Source organism: Lontra canadensis, unplaced genomic scaffold (assembly GCF_010015895.1).
Source record: "Lontra canadensis isolate GAN:19392208 unplaced genomic scaffold, GSC_riverotter_1.0 scaffold61, whole genome shotgun sequence".
NCBI lineage: Eukaryota > Metazoa > Chordata > Mammalia > Carnivora > Mustelidae > Lontra > Lontra canadensis.
The window spans coordinates 11,254,027-11,275,160 of NW_022631055.1; the positions used below are offsets into that span (position 1 = coordinate 11,254,027).

The 21,134-nt window shown below is 40.8% G+C and overlaps 2 protein-coding genes across 2 annotated transcripts in view; one reads left to right on the forward strand and one right to left on the reverse strand.

Moving 5' to 3' along the window:
- DYNC2LI1 (dynein cytoplasmic 2 light intermediate chain 1) overlaps positions 1-5,330 on the forward strand; it is a 43,323-nt gene extending 37,993 nt beyond the window's left edge. The window contains exon 13 of the mRNA XM_032877958.1: positions 5,218-5,330. Coding sequence (XP_032733849.1) covers positions 5,218-5,280 — 63 coding nt within the window. The 3' untranslated portion in view covers positions 5,281-5,330. The remainder of the gene's footprint in view (positions 1-5,217) is intronic.
- A 4,096-nt stretch (positions 5,331-9,426) lies between these two features.
- The window catches only part of ABCG5 (ATP binding cassette subfamily G member 5), a 33,855-nt gene continuing 22,147 nt past the window's right edge, over positions 9,427-21,134 (reverse strand). The window contains exons 7-13 of the mRNA XM_032877960.1: positions 20,570-20,699; positions 19,891-20,104; positions 19,607-19,812; positions 18,660-18,798; positions 15,155-15,340; positions 11,000-11,112; positions 9,427-9,867 (exon numbers count right to left, since the gene is read on the reverse strand). Coding sequence (XP_032733851.1) covers positions 9,674-9,867; positions 11,000-11,112; positions 15,155-15,340; positions 18,660-18,798; positions 19,607-19,812; positions 19,891-20,104; positions 20,570-20,699 — 1,182 coding nt within the window. The 3' untranslated portion in view covers positions 9,427-9,673. The remainder of the gene's footprint in view (positions 9,868-10,999; positions 11,113-15,154; positions 15,341-18,659; positions 18,799-19,606; positions 19,813-19,890; positions 20,105-20,569; positions 20,700-21,134) is intronic.

Genomic DNA, 21,134 nt, shown 5'->3' on the forward strand with positions numbered 1-21,134 from the left:
GTACTGTTGGATCCTATTGGCTAGTATTTTGGTGAGAATTTTGGCATCCATGTTCATCAGGGATATTGGTCTGTAAATCTCCTTATTGATGAGGTCTTTGGTTTGGGATCAAGGTTATGCTATCCTCACAGAGTTTGGAAGTTTTCCTTCCATTTCAGTTTTTTGCAACAGCTTCAGAAGAAGAGGTATGAATTCTTTTTTTAAATGTTGGGATCGAGCCCAGCGTCAGGCTCTCTGCTCAGCAGGGGGCTTGCTTCCCTCTCTCTGCCTGCCTTTTTGCCTATTTATGATCTCTGTCAAATAAATAAACAAAATCTTAAAAAATAATAATAAATGTTTGGTAGAATTCTCCTGGGAAGTCACATGGCCCTGGGCTCTCGTTAGAGGAGATTTTTGATTACCACTTCAGTTTCCTTGCTATCATGGGCCTGTTCACGTTTTTTCCTTCTTCCTGGTTCAGTTTTGGTAGTTTATACATCTCTGGGAATGCACCCATTTCTTCCAGATTGCATAATTTGTTGGCATATAGTTGCTCATAATATACTCTTATAATTTTTGTATTTCTTTGGTGTTGGCTGTGATCTCTCCTTTCATTCATGATTTTTATTTGGGTCCTTTCTCTTTTCTTTTTGATAAGTCTGGCCAGGGTTTTATCAATCTTATTAATTCTTTCAGAAAACCAGCTCTTAGTTTCTTTGATCTGTTCCACTGTTTTGGTTTCTATTTCATTGATTTCTGCTCTAATCCCAAAAGACTCCACCCCAAAATTGCTAAAACTCATACAGGAATTCAGCAAAGTGGCAGGATATAAAATCAATGCACAGAAATCAGTTGGGTCTATACACCGGCAATGAGACAGAAGAAAGAGAAATAAAGGACTTGATCCCATATACAATCACACCCAAAACCATTAAGATACCTAGGAATAAACCTAACCAAAGAGGCAAAGGATCTATTCAGGAAACTATAGAACACTCACGAAAGAAATTGAGGAAGACACAAAGAAGACACAAAGAAATGGAAAAAAGTTCCATGCTCATGGAACTTTTCAGAATTCGAATATTGTGAATATTGTGAATAGGTCTATGCTACCTAGACCCTATCAAAATACCATCAACTTTTTTCACAGAACTGGAACAAATAATCCTAAAATTTGTACGGAACTAGAAAAGACCCCAAATAGCCCAAGGAATGTTGAAAAAGAAAAGCAAAAACCGGTGGCATCACCATTCCAGACTTAAAGCTCCATTACAAAGCTGTAACCATCAAGGCAGTATGGTACTGGCACAAAAACAGACACACAGATCAATAGAACAGAATAGAGAGCCCAGAATGACCCTCAACTCTGTGGTCAACTAATCTTTGACAAAGCAGGAAAGAATATCCAATGGAAAAAATGTCTCTTCAACAAATGGTGTTGGGAAAATTGGACAGCCACATGCAGAAGAATGAAACTGGACCATTTCCTTACACCACACACAAAAATAGACCAAAATGGATGAAAGACCTAAATACAAGACAGGAATCCATCAAAATCCTAGAGGAGAACACAGGCAGCAACCTCTTCAACCTCATCTGCAACAGCTTCTTTCTAGACACCTCTCCAAAGGCAAGGGAAACAAAGGCAAAAATGAATACTGAGACTTCATCAGGATAAAAAGTTTTGTACAGCAAAGGAAAGTCAACAAAACCAAAAGACAATTGAAAGAATGGGAGAAGATATTTGCCAATGATGTATCAGATAAAGGGCTAGTATCCAAAATCTCAAACACCCAAAGAGCAAATAACCCAATCAAGAAATGGGCAGAAGACATAAACAGACATTTCTCCAAAGACCTCCAAATGGCCAAAAAAGACATGAAAAAATCCTCAGCTTCACTCAGCATCAGCGAAATACAAATCAAAACCACAATGAGATACTACCTCACACCAGTCAGAATGACTAAAATTAACAAGTCAGGAAACAACAAGTTGGCAAGGATGCAGAGAAAGGTGAACCCTCCTACACTGTTGGTGGGAAGGCAAGCTGGTGCAGCCCCTCTGGAAAACTGAATGGAGGTTCCTCAAAAAGTTGAAAATAGAGCTACCCTATCACCTAGCAATCGCACTACTGGGTTATTTACCCCAAAGATACAAATGTAGTGATCTGAAAGGGCACCTGCACCCTAATGTTTATAGTACCAATGTCCACAATAGCCAAACTATGGAAAGAGCCGAGATGTCCATTGATAGATGAATGGATAAAGATGTGGTGTATATATACAATGGAATATTACACAGCCATCCAAAAAAAAAAAAATGAAATCTTGCCATTTGCAATGATGTGGATGGAACTAGAGGGTATTATGCTAAACAAAATAACTCAATCAGAGAAAGGTAATTATCATATGATCTCACTGATATGTGGAATTTAAGGAACAAGGCAGAGGATCATAGAGGAAGAGAGGAAATAATGTAACAAGGCAAAACCAGAGAAGGAGACAAACTATAAGAGACTCTTAATCATAGGAAACTGAGTTTGCTGGAGGGGAGAGGGGTAGAGGGACAGGGTAACTGGGTGATGGACATTGGGGAAGGTATGTGTTGTAGAGAGCATTGGGTATTATTGAATCACAGACCTGCACCCCTGAAATGAGTAATACATTGTATGTTAATTGAGTTTAAATTAAAAAGATACTTCCTCAGGTTTTGCTAATTTTTAAAAGTCCTCTAATTTTAATATTTCCTTTTTTAAAAAAACCCAGTGTAGTTAATAGTGTTCTATTAGTTTCAGGTGTACAAAATAGCAATTTACCAGTTCTATACATTACTTAGTGCTCATCATAAGTGTACTCAATCCCCATCACCTGTTCCCATCCATCTCTGCTCTGATGACTATCAGTTTGTTCTCTAAAGTTGAGTCTGGTTTTTGTTTCTTTTTCCTTTGCTCATTTGTTTCTTAAATCCCACATATGAGTGAAATCATATGGTAATTGTCTCTGACTTATTTCACTTAGCATAATACCCTGTAGATCCATCCATGTTGTTGCATATAGCAACATCTTGTTATTATGGCTAATATTCCATTGTGTATGTACACATCTTCTTTTTCCCTTCATCTATCGATGGACACTTAGGTTGTTTCCATAATTTAAGAAGTCCTCTAGTTTTAAAGCATTCCTGATTTTAAGGGGACATATGTATAGAAAGCATTTGGTGAACACTTCTACCTCTTTTCTATATTTTTATTGCCAAAGAAAGCAAAAAAAAAAAAAAAAGTTTGGTTGAACAATATTTTAGGGTCTTCTTGGCCAGCCACACACATCTATTTTGAATCCGTTTTAAAAAAAATCAACTTGTCTGTAATCCCTAAGCCTATAATTTAAACTCCTAAAACACACTGATTTACATGTTTTAGGGAAAAATGTTCTTACTGTCCTTTATTGATGATGCTGTTTCAAGCATTTTAAGACTGTGGTCCACTTATGGTTGAAAACTTTAGAAATTCTTAAGAGGTGAGGTAGAAACCTTAGTTTGCATTCACTTTTAAAATAGCTCTCTAGGGGCGCCTGGGTGGCTCAGTGGGTTAAGCCTCTGCCTTCAGCTCAGGTCGTGGTCTTGGGGTCCTGGGATCGAGCCCCACATCGGGCTCTCTGCTCAGCAGGGAGCCTGCTTCCTCCCTCTCTCTGCCTGCCTCTCTGCCTACTTGTGATCTGTCAAATAAATATATAAAATCTTTAAAAAATAAAATAAAATAGCTCTCTAAAACAACCATGAAGAATTGCAGTATAAAGAAAATCCTCTTACCTACTCTTCCTTTAGAGAATTAAATCATATTATTTTGACTTCCCATGACAGGCGTATTGAAGGTCTAGTGGTCATGGTGAGTTCTTTATCACACCAGTCATTCTTTGTGATATGACCTGTGTGACCAGCCCTGTTCTTCTCTCAGTTTGCTCTCTACAGAAGCGAGACAGATATTTTTAGCAAAGAATCTCAAAGCAATGTCCTCACCCTTATCATTGATAAAAATAATACAGTGCTTCCAATTAAAAGCAAGATAAATGATTACTGTTTATTCTTTAGGAGTTAACAGTCTTTGAAACCCTATGTGGGAGATGACAGGTGAACTGAATTAATGTCACTTAAAAAAAATAAACCAAGCTGCAAAGACTACTTTGGAGTTATTATACAAAAACTCTTCCAAAGTCTGTCTTCAGTTTTAAAACTTTTAACATTTAAACTTAAGTAACTTGAGTACAGGTATAAAAGAGACAATCCACAATTTTTCTGAAAATGAGAATGCAGTTTTCTTTTCATAACAACTATGAACTTCAATTATGTTAGCCAGAGAACAGTGATTGTCTTATCTTGCAGAGTAACCACTTTCTGCTTATCTGAAATAATATACTTTGTACAGTTACTGTGACACTGAACAACATGTAAGAAGCCAGGAGGCAATCCCCTGTGATAATCCCTTTACATATGAGTCATTTCATGCAGGGTTTCCACCCATACTAGAATTTATCTTATGAATTGTAAAAGTAACATATGCTCATTACAAAAAAAAAAAAAACAAACAAACCTCAAAAGATATACAAGTATATGAAGTAGAAAGTGAAGGTATCCCGTCCCCTCTCCACCTATTTGCTTCTTTCATGTGGCACAGAAGACTGCTGTTTTTGCTGGCTGCCCCTGGGCATTGATGTCTTTAATAACGTCCTTACTAGGAGATAGCAAAGGTGGTTCTCATCCTGCCCCAGTATACACAGTGAATATCCTATTTATATCCTTGCAGTCTTCTCTATCATTCTATGAGGCACATTTTGAAAGGCATAATCACTGGGTCAAAAGAATATATACATTTTAAATATTGATAATTTGACAACTTCAACCTAGTTTTGGCAAGAGCTGAAGAGGAAACAAAAATAATATCACTTAAATAAAGTATGACAAATGCATTTAAGAATAGAAAGAATCTGTACATATATGTAGTATATAATTTCATCTTTAAAAAGTGCCTAAGTGTTACTTAGGCTACACAGAAACTCTGAAGACTCTATATTTCTAGAAAATAAATCAATTTAAAAAATTTACAGAATAATTGTCTAGAAATTTTGAGGATGATAATACCATAAAGGATGTACTGTCATACCCAAAAAATGCTTAGACCATTTTAAGGTGCCTAGTTTAATTTTGTCAAGTTTTTTTCTTAAGTAACATGTATTTTTGTTTTAGGAACTGGAACAATACAAAAGAAGTTCTTCCAAGTCTTGGAAACAAATTGAGCTTGATTCTTGAACCTCATTCAACTATAGTGTATTTATTTCTTCTTTCCAAAAAAAAATAAGTTTATTAATTAGCTATAATGGTAATAAGTGAAGGAAGCCGTGTAATTTGTTAAAGGAAAAGTGGCTTTTCTTGTATTAGTGCAACACTCGATACTTTTAAGTCTTTTACAAGGGGAAAAAGTGTAATTACATGCAGTATTTTTTAAAATAAAAAGAATCTTCTCTAATACGTTTAGTATTCAGTTCAGCATTTGTAAGTTTCTGCTTATATCATTTCAGGACTATGAAAGCAAGAGCCTTTAGTAACAGTTACCAGTGGAGTTTAAGCATTTATATTAGATTCCTTCTTGAAGGAGCTCTTGGGTGGGTCACTTGCCCAGGTACCATTATTTGACTCTAAAACACAGACACAACAGGCACCTGAAGAACCTATTTAAAATGCACATTCCTGGGGCGCCTAGGTGGCTCAGTGGGTTAAAGCCGCTGCCTTCGGCTTAGGTCATGATCTCAGGGTCCTGGGATCGAGCCCTGCATTGGTCTCTCTGCTCGGCGGGGAGCCTGCTTCCCCCTCTCTGTCTGCCTCTCTGCCTACTTGTGATCTCTAATAAATAAAATCTTAAAAAAAAAAAAGAGGATTAAATGAATATTCACTTAAAAGCATTCACTTTTAAAATAGCTCTCTAGGGGTGCCTGGGTGGCTCAGTGGGTTAAGCCTCCGCCTTCAGCTCGGGTCCTGGTCTCAGGGTCCCGGGATTGAGCCCCACATGGGGCTCTATGCTCAGCAGGGACCCTGCTTCCCTCTCTCTCTGCCTGCCTCTCTGCCTACTTGTGATCTCTGTCAAATAAATAAAATCTTTTTTAAAAGTGCACATTCCTAGGTGCCTCCATCCATGGCAGGCAGTGCATCAGTCTCATAAAATGCACTTTCCTGGGGCATGTGGGTGGCTCACTCATTAAGGGTCTGCCTTCAGCTCAAGTCATGATCCCAGGGTCCTGGGCTTGAGCCCCACGTCAAGCTCCCTGCTCTGCAAGAAACCAGGTTTTCCCTCTCCCATTCCCCCCTGCTTGTGTTCCTTCCCTTGCTGCCTTCTCAAATAAATAAAATCTTTTTTAGAAATAAAATAAAATGGACATTCTTGAGTCCCCACACCCAGAGATCCTGAATCAGTGGGTCTAGAATGGGGTACAGTAATCTGCATTTTTAATTAGCACCTCTGATGATTATAACATACTTAATTTGAGCATAACATTTTTTTAAAGATTTTATTTATTTAGGGGTGCCTGGGTGGCTCAGTGGGTTAAAGCCTCTGCCTTTGGCTCAGGTCATGATCCCAGGGACCTGGGGTCAAGCCCCAAATCGGGCTCTGTGCTCAGCAGGGAGCCTTCTCCCCCTCTGCCCCACCTGGGTCTCTGCCTACTTGTGATCTCTGTCAAATAAGTAAATAAATAATCTTAAAAAAAAAATTTATTTGAGAGAGAATGTGAGGGTGGGAGCGGGGAGGAGTAGAAGGAGAAGCAGACTCGCCGCTGAGCAGGGCCTCGATGCAGGGCTCAATCCCAGGACCCTGAGATCAAGACCTGAGCCAAAGGCAGATGTTTAGTGACTGAGCCACCCAGGTGCCCAGGATAACTTTTTGAAGAACAGGTAAATTTAAGGATATAATCTATCAATAAGCAGGCCCAAACTTCATGAATTGGTAATAATGAAAGATCATTTCCAAGGGGAAATAGCTTTTAATTAAGAAGCCTTCTTGATCTTATGAGTTTGTGTACCTTCTGGCCAAATTCAATCTGGAATAAGCATAATTATTGTCATTGATCAAGAAAGTCATTTACTCTGTGTTCTTGCGTTTCCATTACAAAATATGTTCATTCTAATACACTATACACTCAGCTTCAAATAAGCACATTTAGTAAACCCAGAACACCAAAACCGTTGAGTGGTATCTGAGTGGAGAACAAACTACCTGATCACTGCAATGAAATAAGACTTCATAAACAACTTGGGGCACCTGGGTAGCTCAGTCAGTTAAGCATCTGCCTTCAGCTCAGGTCATGATCCTAGTGTCCTGGGATCCAGGCCCACATCAGGCCCTCTGCTCAGCAGGAAGCCTGCTTCTCCCTCTCCTCTGCCTGCTGCTCCCCCTGCTTGTGCTCTATCAAATTAATAAATTTTTTTTTTTTAATGTGGAACATTAAAAAAAAAAAAGACTTAAAGATGCCTGGGTGCTCAGTGGGTCAGGCCTCTGCCTTTGGCTCATGTCATGATCTCAGGGTCCTGGGATCGAAACCACATCGGGCTCCCTGCTTGGCAGGGACCCTGCTTCCCCACCCCCCCGCCTGCCTCTTTGCCTACCTGTGATCTCTCTCTCCCTCTGTCACCTAAATAAAATCTTAGAAAAAAAAAAAAAAAGACTTCATAAGCTACTGCAGTTCATGTGATTCCAGCACTCTTGACAACAGGAGTTTCATCATGTTTCCAAAGATCCTCAATCTTCGGTGCAGACAGGCACCCTGCCCAAGTGCTGTGGAGAAAGAGCTCCCTTTAAATTAATAGTGAACAATAATCTCAGAAACATCTACTGACTTGGGAAGAAACAGCCTATTCCACAAAGTAATAGAAATTTCTATTATATAATTTGATTGTCTTACACATCACTGTCCATTTTTACTTGAGACACAGACTGTCACATGTTTAAAGTCATTGTGTTTTTCTAAGATGGTATCAGTTAACATTTAATAGCTTGAAGTCACATGCTATGTCAATTTTCCAAATGTTTCTGAGCTAGAATGAAATTCATCTGCATATGAATAGTAGAAATGTTTCCACTTACAGTGCACACCCATATCTTTAGTAAGTTGAAATCAGCAATTTCAAAAGAGGTTCCTGTGGGACTCTCTTTGAACTACTTTAAGAGATTATCATCTGCAGAATTGTCTATAACTGATGTGACATATATAATCTGTAAGGCATTATGTAACTATTACACCATAATCATCAGTGTCAGAGACCTTTTATAAAAATTGACAATACTATTCTGGTAACTTGCCAATGCCTGCAGATCCTTAAATACAGTTTTAAGAAATAGAATTTTACAGTGGTTTTCTTAATGAAATGATCTTTTCTGCTATAATATGAGACATTTCAAATGCTATAATTTATCATTCTTTACAAGTTAGGTCACAGCAACTGAACAAGTTCATGTACTAAGATGTTCTCCCTCAGCGTTACCATGGTAACATTGGGACAGGGTCTTTTCAGACTTGTATGTGAATTACCTGAAGATCAATCAGAAAGATAATCAGTCATTTAGTATAGAGCCCATTTTTAATCATCTACATACATCATTTCATCCCTAAAAATATGTAATACAGGTATCTCTATTTATCAGCATTCTTTCTCTTTATGATTCAAGAACCCGAGTTTTGTGTGTGTAACTTGGTTCTTCTTAGTGTAAATACCGTGTCAGTTGAACAGCTTTTCTGTATGGACTTAAATAATGCCTCCTATCTAGCCTTAAAGATGTCACTTCTCAGTGCATACACTTTAGCTAGTAACATTCACTCTTGATTTTATAAGTGAAAAGTGGAAAAATAGCAAACTAATCTTTCAAGACATTACCTGTCTGTCTCGTATGCTGTGATCTCAGCTCAGCCCATTCCCACAGGTTTTCACTTTATCTCCCAAAAAATCACCAGGTGCTCTGTATCAGGGGTCGTCTTCATCCAGCATCTGTCCAACATCCTTTCAGTGTGACTGGGTAACTCAGACCCTCATGTGGACGTGCACACATAAATATGGGCTTTTCAGGGATAATGAAAGCATTCCCAACAACCGCCCAATTTTGCAGGATGCTTTGCTTCACTCAAACCCACAACTCTTTTTTGTTACTTATAGTCAGTAACCACTCAAATGTCTTCTTACCAAGTCTTTTATCAAATGTAAGCATAATTTTGTTTGTAAGCATAATTTTAAAAATTTATCTTTAAGTAGTTTCTACACCCAATATGGGGTTCGAACTCACAACCCTGAGATCAAGAGTCACATGCTCCACTGACAGAGCCAGTCAGGTGCCCTGTAAGCATAATTTTTTAACTGACTTATTTTGCTGTCTGAAACAGCAAAATTATTTTGTGTCTAAAACAAAACAGTCACACTAGTCTCCCATAACTTTATGAATTATTACTATTTACATTTTTGGACCAGCTCACTCACAATTTCCAAATAGCATGTATCCCTGCAAGTCAGAATATCATTCAAAGCCTGCATGATCTCTGAGTCACAGATGAAGTTACAAGACTTAAGATGTACTATCAAGAAACAAGTGGCTTTCTTTTTTCAGACATTCAAAGTAGTCCTGCACGTCTGGGACTTAAGGTCGTTTTCACAGCCATGTTCTTTACTATCTGCTAATGAGATGATCCCTTATTTTAAAAACAACTATTCCTAGGATGACAAGAACTGGGATAAAGGCATACAGAGTCAGAAAGTTTGTTGTGAATCTGGATGTTGCACCCGGGCAGATTCTCTCAATAAATGTAATTCCTTGAGTGAAGACACACATCGGATTAGTTGTCACAGAACCATTTGAGCTGCCTGCAGAGAAAAAATGGACAGTGTCAGATGTGATGCTTCCCAGGTACTTTCATCAACAAGTACTTACCAACTGCCCAATAAGTACACTTCATCATGGACGATATAGGACATTTAAGAGACCCTGGAATTCATTTTTAGATGAAGCAATAGTGAGTGTTCTGGGCCCTGGCTTCATTTGAAGATAGAAATGGATTTGTTTCCATTTGGGGTATAAACTCATTACCATAGTACTATAAATAAAGATCATGATCACTTATGATCATCTAGTACTGAATATCCTAAGGTTACTGCTGTTATCACCTAAAAATGTTTAAAACAATTACTAAATTATGCCAGTTCTTTAGTTGCCTTCAGGGAGTGGCCTGGGATTTTCATGGCCAGAAGGACCTTGTTATGCTCCCACTGCCTCTAATGGGATTGGGGAACAGACTTTTGCCAAAAATGGCTTTACTCAGCTATATACACTACATACATTTTTAGGGAACAAGAAGCCACTGCAACCTGCTTCAACCTGTTCTGTTCAGTCGGTATAAAAACTGATTCTAGGGGTGCCTGGGTGGTGGCTCAGTCAGTTAAGCATCTGACTCTTGGTTTCAGCTCAGGTCTTGATCTCAGAATCATGGGAATGAGCACCGTGTAGGGCTCTGTGCTCAGTGCAAACTCTGCTCTAGGTTCTCTCCTTCTGCCACTCACATGCATACAGACTCTCTCTCAAATAAATAAAATGTTAAAAAAACAAAACAAAACTGATTCCACCCAGAGTATACCTCAGTGTACATTAGGCCTGTCATTTTTTCTTAAAAGATTTTATTTAAGTAATTTCTACCCCCAACGTGGAGCTCAAACTCAACCCCAAGATCAAGAGTTACATGCTCTTCCAACTGAACCAGCCAGGAGCCCCAAGTCTACAGTTTTCTAAGAAAATCAGAGTGGCCTTAAGCTGATGGCCTTTGACAGGTGATAACTTGACTTTCACTCTAAAAATCAGAAGAACTGTTAGACTTTTACTTCAAAACAATGTTTTAAATCTATTATGAAATATAACTTGAATTTAAAAAATACATTTCCCCCAAGGAATCACTTCCTCAGAGTACTACGTAAAAAAAATAATATTCCAAAGTAGAGTACTTACCACAAGTGAAATTCTGTCCATAGAACTCATTGACTATAAGAATCTCAGAGCAGTATTTTTGGAATGTAAAATAACTGAAGATTTTAAAAGGAATGGACATTTCTTCTGTGTTTCTGAAGGAAAAAAGAGAGCAAACTGAAATTCAGTAGGCTCTGATAACAGTCCTATTAGATGAAAAGAAAGGCAACCCTCATTTTATGTTTCCCATTTTGAAGGTAGTTTTTATCTCTCATTATAAAAATTGTGCTCACTGTGAAAAACAATTCTGAGAAGTACAAAGATAAACCACTGCCCAGAAATAACTGTGGTTAATATTTTGGTGATATGTGTAACATGTATTATACTTATAAAATTTTACATGAGTGGAATCACACTCTTCATGCTCTTTTCTAACCTGCTTTTTTTCAACCAAACATATGCGTCAGGCAGCCTTCGAAGTCAGTAAGCATAGCACTCTATCACTTTTAATTATAGCTCAGTGGTCCATTATAGTAGAAATCTTAATTTAACACTCCCCCGATGATGGATTGGTATCTAATTTTTTTGATAAGCATCATTGATATAAACATAAAACACACACCTAATTCATCACTTTAGAGGGTATTTGTGATTAAACAGAGATTTGATGGATCTAGTGTGTGAAGTGAGAATTAACTGTGATACAAGGGAAAAGGATGGAGAGAGCAAGCAGATGTCCATTGTAAAAATGAACTCTGTCCCCTCTTCAGTCTTTTTGCTGAACTTATGGCCTCCTCTGTCCACTATGTAACTTCTATCAATCAACAAATATGTATTAAATTCTATTTGTGAGGCACTAGTTCTAAGTGTTTGAGGAAGTCAAAAGAAGTGTCCTACCCCTAGAGAACTCACAGTGTAATTGGAGACATAGAATATATATCCTTAAGACTATAAAAATACATAGTGGTAAACAATTTGTACCAAGTATAATAATCCAGCACATGTCCATGACATTGTTGTACTTAATATTTATGGTTTTTACCTATTCCCAGGTAACCCCCCAAACCCCACGACTTTCAGTTATTGGCAATATTCTAAGGCACAAAATTCAATCAGCCCAATTGAGAGGCTGCTAACTGGAAAGGACAGGTAGGAACCTGGGTAGGAAGGAAGGAAGGGGAAGGACATTCTAGGAAGGAAGGACGGTATGAGCACAGGCATGTCAAGGACTGCATATAGGAATGAATAGGCCAGAAGGGCTGGAACAGAGGATCTGAAGCTGAGTTTGGAATGCCAGCCAGGAACCTGCGGTTTTGTATCCTTGCAGTGGGTTGATATTGAAAGACCATAAAATCAGTGTTTTAAGAAAATCAATGTGGCACCAGCAAGTAGAGGGACCATAAGAAGGGCAGATAAAGAAAAGCAGGAAAGCAAAAGGGAGCAGTGACGGCAGTAGTTCAAGGATTAGATGACAAAGGACTGCAACAGGATGATGCCCGTGAAAGTCTGGCTGCCCAGCTGGCCAGAAAGTTACCCCCTTAAGCAGGAACCACACACCTTTATCTTGCAGTGCACCCCACAGGGTGGAATACTACAGGTAAAGGCTTCACATGCATTTGTGGCCAGACAGCAATGAAAAAACCCAACAGAAGCTGGGGACTATTCCAGTGCGAGGGCCATCCGGGGGAAGAGTGTAGTCATTCATTCACTCAATTCAGTAGATATTTTCTGCAAACCTATTTGGTTCAAAGCCTTGGGCCAGCCACTAAGAAGAACTATAATGATGAATGAGGCATAGCTGCTGGCCTCGAGTCTGCCATCCTTGGAAAGGAAGGCTGCAACAGAAGTGGCAGGCTTTCAGAGAGAGCCAATCTATCCAAGGGAAAGGGCAGGTTTCTTGCGGGCGGCAAAGGGACACAAACAGGTTCGTGAAAGATGCAGGACGACAATCGGGCTAAATCACGGAAATCCTTGGAGTATTTCAGAGAGGAAGGAACTGAAGATCTAAATTTATTGACATGGGACTGTCCACATTATATCATTAAATGCATATTTAACTCCTTCCACAATAGTACAATCTCATTTTCATTAAAGATTATATAAGAGTCTAGCAAGATACACAAAATTTAAGTTTGTGAGACTTCAATAACTTTTTCTTCCTTATATACTACCGTATTGTGTACAGTTTTCCCCCAAAGAACTTGCATTATTTTGTATGTAGAACGAACAAAGCTATTTCTGCTTGTGTTTAGAGGAGGAGGCAGCCAAAAATGCAAATGTTGCAGGCATGCAGTCAGGAAAGGCAATGACTTGAGGGAAGAATGTGAACTTTATGATGAGGAGGTCAATGGGGCTGGCCCCTGAAGAGCAGAGCTTCAATTCAGTGATGGGAGTAGAATCCAGGTGAAGCCCAGATGTTGAGGTTTTGCAAAAAACCCAGGAGACTTTGGTAATGCTGGCCACTGCCTGTCTTTTCAGAACAACAAATTCCCTTTTTCTACAAACCAAATACACAAAATAGTGCCAGACTGGAACAAGTAATGATTGCAATATTCAAGAGGTGTGGGGTGCCTGGGTGGCTCAGTGGGTTAAGCCTCTGCCTTTGGCTCAGGTCATGATCTCAGGGTCCTGGGATTGAGCCCTGCATCGGGCTCTCTGCTTGGCAGGGAGCCTGCTTCCCTCTCTCTGCCTGCCTCTCTGCCTACTTGTGATATCTCTCTCTCTCTCTCTCTGTCAAATAAATAAATAAAATATTTAGTAGGAAAAAAAAAAAAGGAATATTCAAGAGGTGATCCTGCCCAACGTTGGATCTGTACCTTGCTGGCTTGATTTGATTTGTGCATTTTTTATAGAGGCTAACAATCATGTAAGCAACACAAATACAGTGCAATAATGGCGTCATAAACATGGTCCTCCTGGACTAATCAAAACCAGCTCACTTTGCTTTGTGAAATTTCACCTTTCTATAACTCACTACAGCTTACGAAGTGCTTCTGATTATCTCATTTGCTTCTCATGTTTCCCTTGTGGCAGAAGGGACCAGATCACGAGCGCCATTTTATAAATGAGGAAACTAATTTAGAGAGAAAAGGGACTTGCCCGCGGTCATGTGGCAGATACAAGGCAGAGGAAGTCTCTGACTCCTGGGTCAGTCCTCTCTCCAGGGAGCCACATGCAGCCTGGGAGTCTTCACAGTGGCTTGACTAGAGCAAAGTCAAGTCCAACCTGAGTTTTCTTACCCAAACATGGATTGTTCTGAAAGGGAAATAATTAAATATATAAATATAATTTTATCTGTAGATGCTCTGGAGCTTTTTTAAATTAAAGAACCAGCCACCTTCACATTTCCTCATGGAACCACCACTCACATCACCCACTTGGCACCACTGTCACCCTTCTAAAATTTTCCACCGTTTCTGCTGCCTTTTTTTTTTTTTAAAGATTTTATTTATTTATTTGACAGAGCAAGAGAGCACAAGCAGGCAGAACAGTAGAGGGAGAGGGAGAAGCAGGCTCCCCACTGAGCCCAATGTGGGGCTAGATCCCAGGACCCTGGGATCATGACCTGAGCTGAAGGCAGAGGCTTAACCCACTGCTTTTTTAAAATATGTGTGTGTGTGTGTGTGTGTGTGTGTATATATTTTTTTCTTGCTTATAAAGTGCTTTTTTATAGAAATTCACAAAACAAAGGAAAATATGAAGAAAAAATTAATTACCCAGAGATAATTACTATTAACATTTGTTAACATTTGTGTCCTTCTAGTCCTGATACTTTCTTGATCTTTTATCATGCAAGCTCTTATCTGACTGTTCTTACTTCCTAAGAGAAACAGGGGAATTGAGAACCAGAACAGAGACAGTGCCAGGGCGGAAATGAATTAAATGCATGCTATTTTGCTTATAGTAAGAGGCTGTGAGTTCTTCCAGAGAATGGATTGGTTTTCTTCCTCCTGTTACGACATGTGAATCATATGAATAACATGCCTAAATTGTCATTTCCTGATTCTCAGTGTGAAGACATTTTACTGAACAAATGGTAAATAGATCAAGGTCTAAATAATTATAAGCAAGCATTATCAACTCCCCAGACCATAACGTGATACCTTTAGCCCGTGTCACATAGCTCTCCTCTTAATTTGTTATCAAGTGATCATTAACCACAAATTAATGAAAATCCTCTGAATTGTCTTATCTTACCTTACTAATCCAGAGCCCACAAGTATCCCAGCAATGCAGAGCAGAGCCACTATGCTGTTGACCACATTTGGGTTTTGGACCATACCAAGTAGCACAAGAGTTAGAAATTCACCAATTAAGTGGGGGGCCAAGAGAGCAGCAGAGAAATATCCAAATCTGGCAACCTCGGGATATAAGCCCAGAGTCCTGGAAAAACATAAGGTCTTTAGTTTCCTCTCCAAGGATTATTTAAGAAAAACACCACACGTGCCTTTCATGAATAAGTCCATGGTGGTTAGTGGGTGGGAAGAGTTTGTGGGGTAAGCCACACTCCCCTCTGAGAGGCCTTTTCGGAAAAGAGCCAAGCTTGGAGACCATTTAGTAGCACCAGTTGTTTCTGTTGGCTCCAGCTTCATGTACCACCTTTTCCCTTTCACAGCTTCTTCAGTTCTCAGAGGAAAATATTAACACGTGTTGGTTAGTTGGTTAAAAGTTGCCTTCAGCTTAGGTCACGGTCCTGGCGTCCTGGGATCGAGTCCCGCATCAGACTCCCTGCTTGTGGGGAGCCTGCTTCTCCCTCTCCCTCTGCCATTCCCCCTCACCCCGACCCGGCTTGTGCTCTCTGGCTCTATCAAATAAATAAATAAAATCTTAAAAAATATGTATTAACGCTTGAACAGTGATCACAACTGGAGCAATCAGTAGAGTGGTTGAACTCCCCAGGCTTCTCGAAAAATAACCACGTTCTGCCTATGCTGGCCCTGCTCCTGTCCTAGCTAGCCTACTCTCCCAGTGTTAAGGGCTCACTCAGCCTACTTCTCTGCTCGCCCATCCCGGTTTTGTGGGGTTGCTGCCAGTGTGAAGACCCTTCACTGCCGCCATCCTCTGGTGAATTAGCCCTCCCAGGTCTGTTCCATTCCATTCTCGTCTTTTATTCTACCAGCCCCTTCCACTGATGTGATCGTCATTTTCTTATAAACAGACTTTCCTACGTCCATGCCCCTTAACTCTTACTCCTTTCACTAAATACACTTCCTGGATAATATGTCCTCAACAACCATTAGTTATGGCTGCTCTTTCTTCCATCTGTAGAGTAAGGAAAAGGAGTTGGCATGTCTCATGTGCATGCCTCCTGACCACTCTCCAAGGCCATCTATCTTTTCCTCTCATACAAATCATGAAATTTGCTTGTACTATTCTCTTTCTCAGTGCAATCCTTTGTGGCTTTTATGACATTCTCTCACCTTTGATGATCTTATAGTATCTGGACCAGGGTCAGTCTTTGCATTCCTGTCCACTGTCATTATCCCAAGGTCTTTTTAACCTTCCTAACTAGCCATCAACATCAGCACTTCCTAATTAGGTATCCTGATCTGTTCCAGTGGCTCAATCCACCTAAGCTTCATCACTCACCAAATCTTGGACTTAAATTTTACTCAGAATTATTCCATTTTCCCAAGATTTCAGATTCTGAAAGTGCTCTCTCTGATCATGGTGTCCCTCCTGCCTCCTATTTCCCCAAATCCCAAGCTGCCTCAGGTCCTTACTGCCCCCACCTCCTGCTATTCTTTGCCTTAGCAGTGCCCACACCTTGGAAGCCCTGTTCTTTAACTTAAATTCTCTCCCTGAAGGTGTGCTGAACAAGGCATATTGCTGTACTAATCAGATCCACTCTCCCTCACCTGACCCCCAGACCCCTAATTTTTTCTCATTGTAGCACCATCTGTTCACTCCTCTTTGTGGAGTCTTCTGTTGCACATAATATGGGGCCTAGCACTTAGTAGGCATTCAACAATTATTTCTGTCATTTAATTGAAGTATTTGTTACAGTAACAGCTGTGCTGCTACTGGAAATGATTGACTTTTTATGCCTGATTTTTTATCAAAAATAGTCATGACCTGTATGCTTACACTGAACCTAGTTTAAAACTGCCGTTTCCTCAAATATTTTTTTTAAGATTTTATTTATTTATTTCACAGATCACATGTAGGCAGAGAGGCAGGCAGAGAGAGAGAGAGGGAAGCAGGCTCCCCGCTGAGCAGAGAGCCTGATGTGGGCTCGATCCCAGGACCCTGAGATCATGACCTGAGCCGAAGGCAGAAGCTTTAACCACTGAGCCACCCCGGGTCCCCTGTTTTCTCAAATCTTAAAGTACTTTCTTTCTCATGCACAGTTTTTCATGCTTCACAAATTCCAAAGTGCGTAGGAACCACCTGGGGCATCCTTTTAAACACAGAACCCAATTCAGTAGCTGGACCAGAGATTCTGCACGTTAGACAAGCTCCAAAGTACGGCTGATGCTGGTCCATGGGCCACACTGAGTGGCAAGAGTCTAAATTAGCAAGGTCTTCAATGTTCGGCAACCTTGATTTACTCAAAAATAACTGGATTTTTAAAAATCTGCTGGATTTTTAAATCCATGGATCATTCAGCCTGGACTAGACAGGTCTGTGCTTTACATCATAGATTAGAAATTCAACATGCTCCCAAGTGTCAAAGAACAAGGAGGCTTCATCAGGGCCAGCAGGACGGCCCTGTGGTCCTTGCCATCATCCTCAGTGAGGAGGCCAGCCTCCTGCTAACTTAGAGCAAGATAGCACTCGCCAGAATGATGCCAATTTCTAATCACCTGCACCAAGACCCTCCCACTCTTCATCTGGAAGCTCAAACTTATTAGGTGCTGGTTTGTCTTTAAGTCATGTATCACTTAGTTCATACTAATTTTTCATCTCACATATCATGGGTCTATACACTGGCTATGTTAGGAGCACCTGCTTATGAATCCCATGGCTCTAAGAAAGACAATATCTCAAGAACTGCCTGACGTTCTCTTGGGACAACAAGCTAGGTACCATTACTCTACTAGAGGCACAGAATACCAGGTACTACCCCCATCTTAAGGGAAAGCCATGGGAATTAGGGAAGATACTTCTCCCTAGGATGACAAATCCTGCAAATAACTACCCATTTTTGGACTTATATTTTTGAAAAGCTCTAAGAAACAAATAGCAGCATTGTCTATAAGCCATCACTCACAACCTAAGAGCATCAGGGATACTTCATGGTGTCCCAGTGCCTCTTCCCATAGCCCCTCTCCTGTCGCTCAAGCCCACTCACACCAGCCCAACTGTGATGTCGCAGGTGGGTTGGTGGAACCTCAGGCAGAGTTGCCGCTCCAACTGACAGGAGCCATGCTTCATCAAGATTCAGCAGCTAGTTGTTGCCCCTACACCTGGATCCCAAAGACTTCAGGGCAGTTTTCTCTGCCCAGGCCCTGCAGAGGATGTGGGACATGCCAGTCCCTGGCACCATGTAGTCCTGTGGTTCTGCTCTCAGGTCCCATGTGACCCCAGCCGGGTTCTTTTATTTGTCTCAAAAAGGACACTGTACTGGTCATTGATGGCCAAAGACAGACCTCCAGGGCCAAGAAGAGGGAGTTCTTCACCCCAGAGCTCCCCCTTCATCAGTCCCAGTGGCCATGTGGAACTTGCCAGGAGGACTGAACACCTCTTAACACCCCCTTACCAGTAGCATACACTGCTGAATATCATGGTGGCAAGGACACTGAAGGGGAGTGCATGTAGCACATAGGCCAGCAGCATCTGCCACTTCTGGTACAAGCCGTCTTGGCTCTCCTGGTCGCTGACAGCTCGCAGCACAGGAACTGGAAACAGAAGGCAGGTTTCAGAATAGCCAGTCACGACACAGCTAAGGAAAGGAGGGCTAGCCCAAACTGAACTTGAGTTGTCAGGGCTGGGTGGTGGGGACCACCTGGGACTTCCTAGTCATGGAAAGTGGGGACTGCTGTCGATAGAACTTTAAGTACTTCCCACCACAGAACTCTACTCTACCTGAATTACAGTATGGTTGCATACGCTGTCAAAGTTTGTTTCTTTCTCTCTAAAGTCAATGGAGGGTTGTCACAAATTCAAGAATATATGTGCAAAAGGGTCATGAATGACGTGAGGTAGTTTGTCCTCCTTTTGTGCAGGGTCTTGGCACAGAACATCAGTCAATTAGGCACTGCTGCTGGATTCTCACTGAGTTTGAAAATTAAGTGCTAGCTGTGCTAAAATTGGCTCCAAAAAGAATAGAATAATGCCAAGTTGACAGGTATCTGGGCCTCCAGGGCCTGTACATCCTAATGGCAAAGACAAGAATACCAGGAATAATCTTTTAAAAAAACCCTTCCCAAACCCCACCCCATCAGCAGCTTCTAACTTCTTGTTTCTCTGGATCCATAGACCCTCAGCAAGATCTACTTGGTGAACAAATTCACACTAAGATGTTAGTAACTCCGTACTTAATCCTTCCCCAGGGAGAGAATCTAGAGAGAGCCAAGTTTAGCTCAGTGAAATACCCTTATAATAGTGGAGTCTTGCAAGATGCTAGCTAGAGAGGAGAGATCATCAGAAAGAGGCGAAGTGCCCTCCCCAACCCCAGGGGTGCACCTCCTGGGCATGGGCACTCACACAGATTGACAGCATTTAGCATGCCTGTGTATGGGGTGGCACCCACAAACTGGTACAGGAGTCCCACGCGGTCCTGGACAGCACCCTTCAGCACATCGCTCGGCACCCGCAGAAGGTAGAAGATGAGGAACAAACCCATGATCAGATTCTGAACAAGACGCATCATCACCGCCAGTTTATTTCTCATTAAGTTCCTTGTCACTCTCCTGAAAGCCAAACAACCTCACTTTAATTCTCTCTTATTGGTGAATGTCTAACCACCTAAAACGGGGTGAAGTTCTTACCTCAAGAGAACATCCAGTTTAGAGAGAGCTCCAGGAGAATCTTTGGTTTTGAAAGGAACCACTGGTAATGTTTTCAGGTGTTTTGTTCTTTCAATATTTTCCAAGGTTTTGCGATAAATTGCTGATTCTTTGTAGGCAGATTCAATCATTTGAACTCTCTTGTAGGTTTCTATTTCCCGTTCTTTGCTTTGGGTATCCACTGATGTCAGGTCCACTAATTTTTTTTTCCCAAAAGAAATGACCCATGTGTTTTTAAATGCATATATATGCACAATGGCTGATAATGTATGTTTTATCATTGATTCAGGAGTACTAGCTAGTACCTCATCCCATCAGAATAATACCTGGTGATCATGCCCACCTGTAAAATCAGAGTATTTTAAACCTATCAGCTAGGCGTTGAGGATTCAACTGGGGCTGTCTGGGAGAATTTAGAAGCTGAGCTGATTCTTTTCTGACAAAGCGGACATGCAGCGATTTAAGAGAGGTCCCCCACCTCATTCTGATAGGTCATCTAAGGCAAGTTATCTGATCCAGCCAAATTAACTCCTTAAAGAGTGAAATTACCAAAACAAAAGCAAGAATAAAATCCACTAGTGCTGTTGACATCTAGGCAGAAATCTGAGATGACAAAATTGAATGATCATTCATCATGGGAAATGTGGGGAAAAAAACTTACTATAAAAGTCAAAAGGGTTTGAATGTTCGGGACAAGGGTAACTGCAACCACTGAAGAAATCAAGCATTTCTGCTGGTGTCCCACAGAAAACCAGCTCTCCGTAGCTCAGAATGGCGATTTTATCAAAGAGCTGGTGGGAAAATCGATGGCATTAGTGTATATCAGGTCACCATATCCTTCTGGAGAATACATTTCCAAGCAGTCAGTCCCTATTGATCTCAGCCATGCATCAGGATTCTTACTGTGCCCACTGGAGAGACACAAAGCGTGTTCCTATTTTTTTTAATCCGCGTTGCCAGTGTGTGTCGTACTGCACCTGGCCTGGGCCCAGATGAACTCCTGGACCTGGCCAGTGGTCCAAGGTTTGAGGGCCAGCCATGCTCCTGAGTGAGTGACCTTGGACCAGATGTTTGTTTGACCTCAGACCCTTGATTCAATTTTGCATCATTTCTAAGTCTCCCTCTTTTCTGTAAAGTGGCAGTACTGATAACCACATCATAGGATGGTTGTGTGGACCAAGTGAACTAGTGCAGAGAAAGTATTTGGTACATGGTAGGTGCCCTTC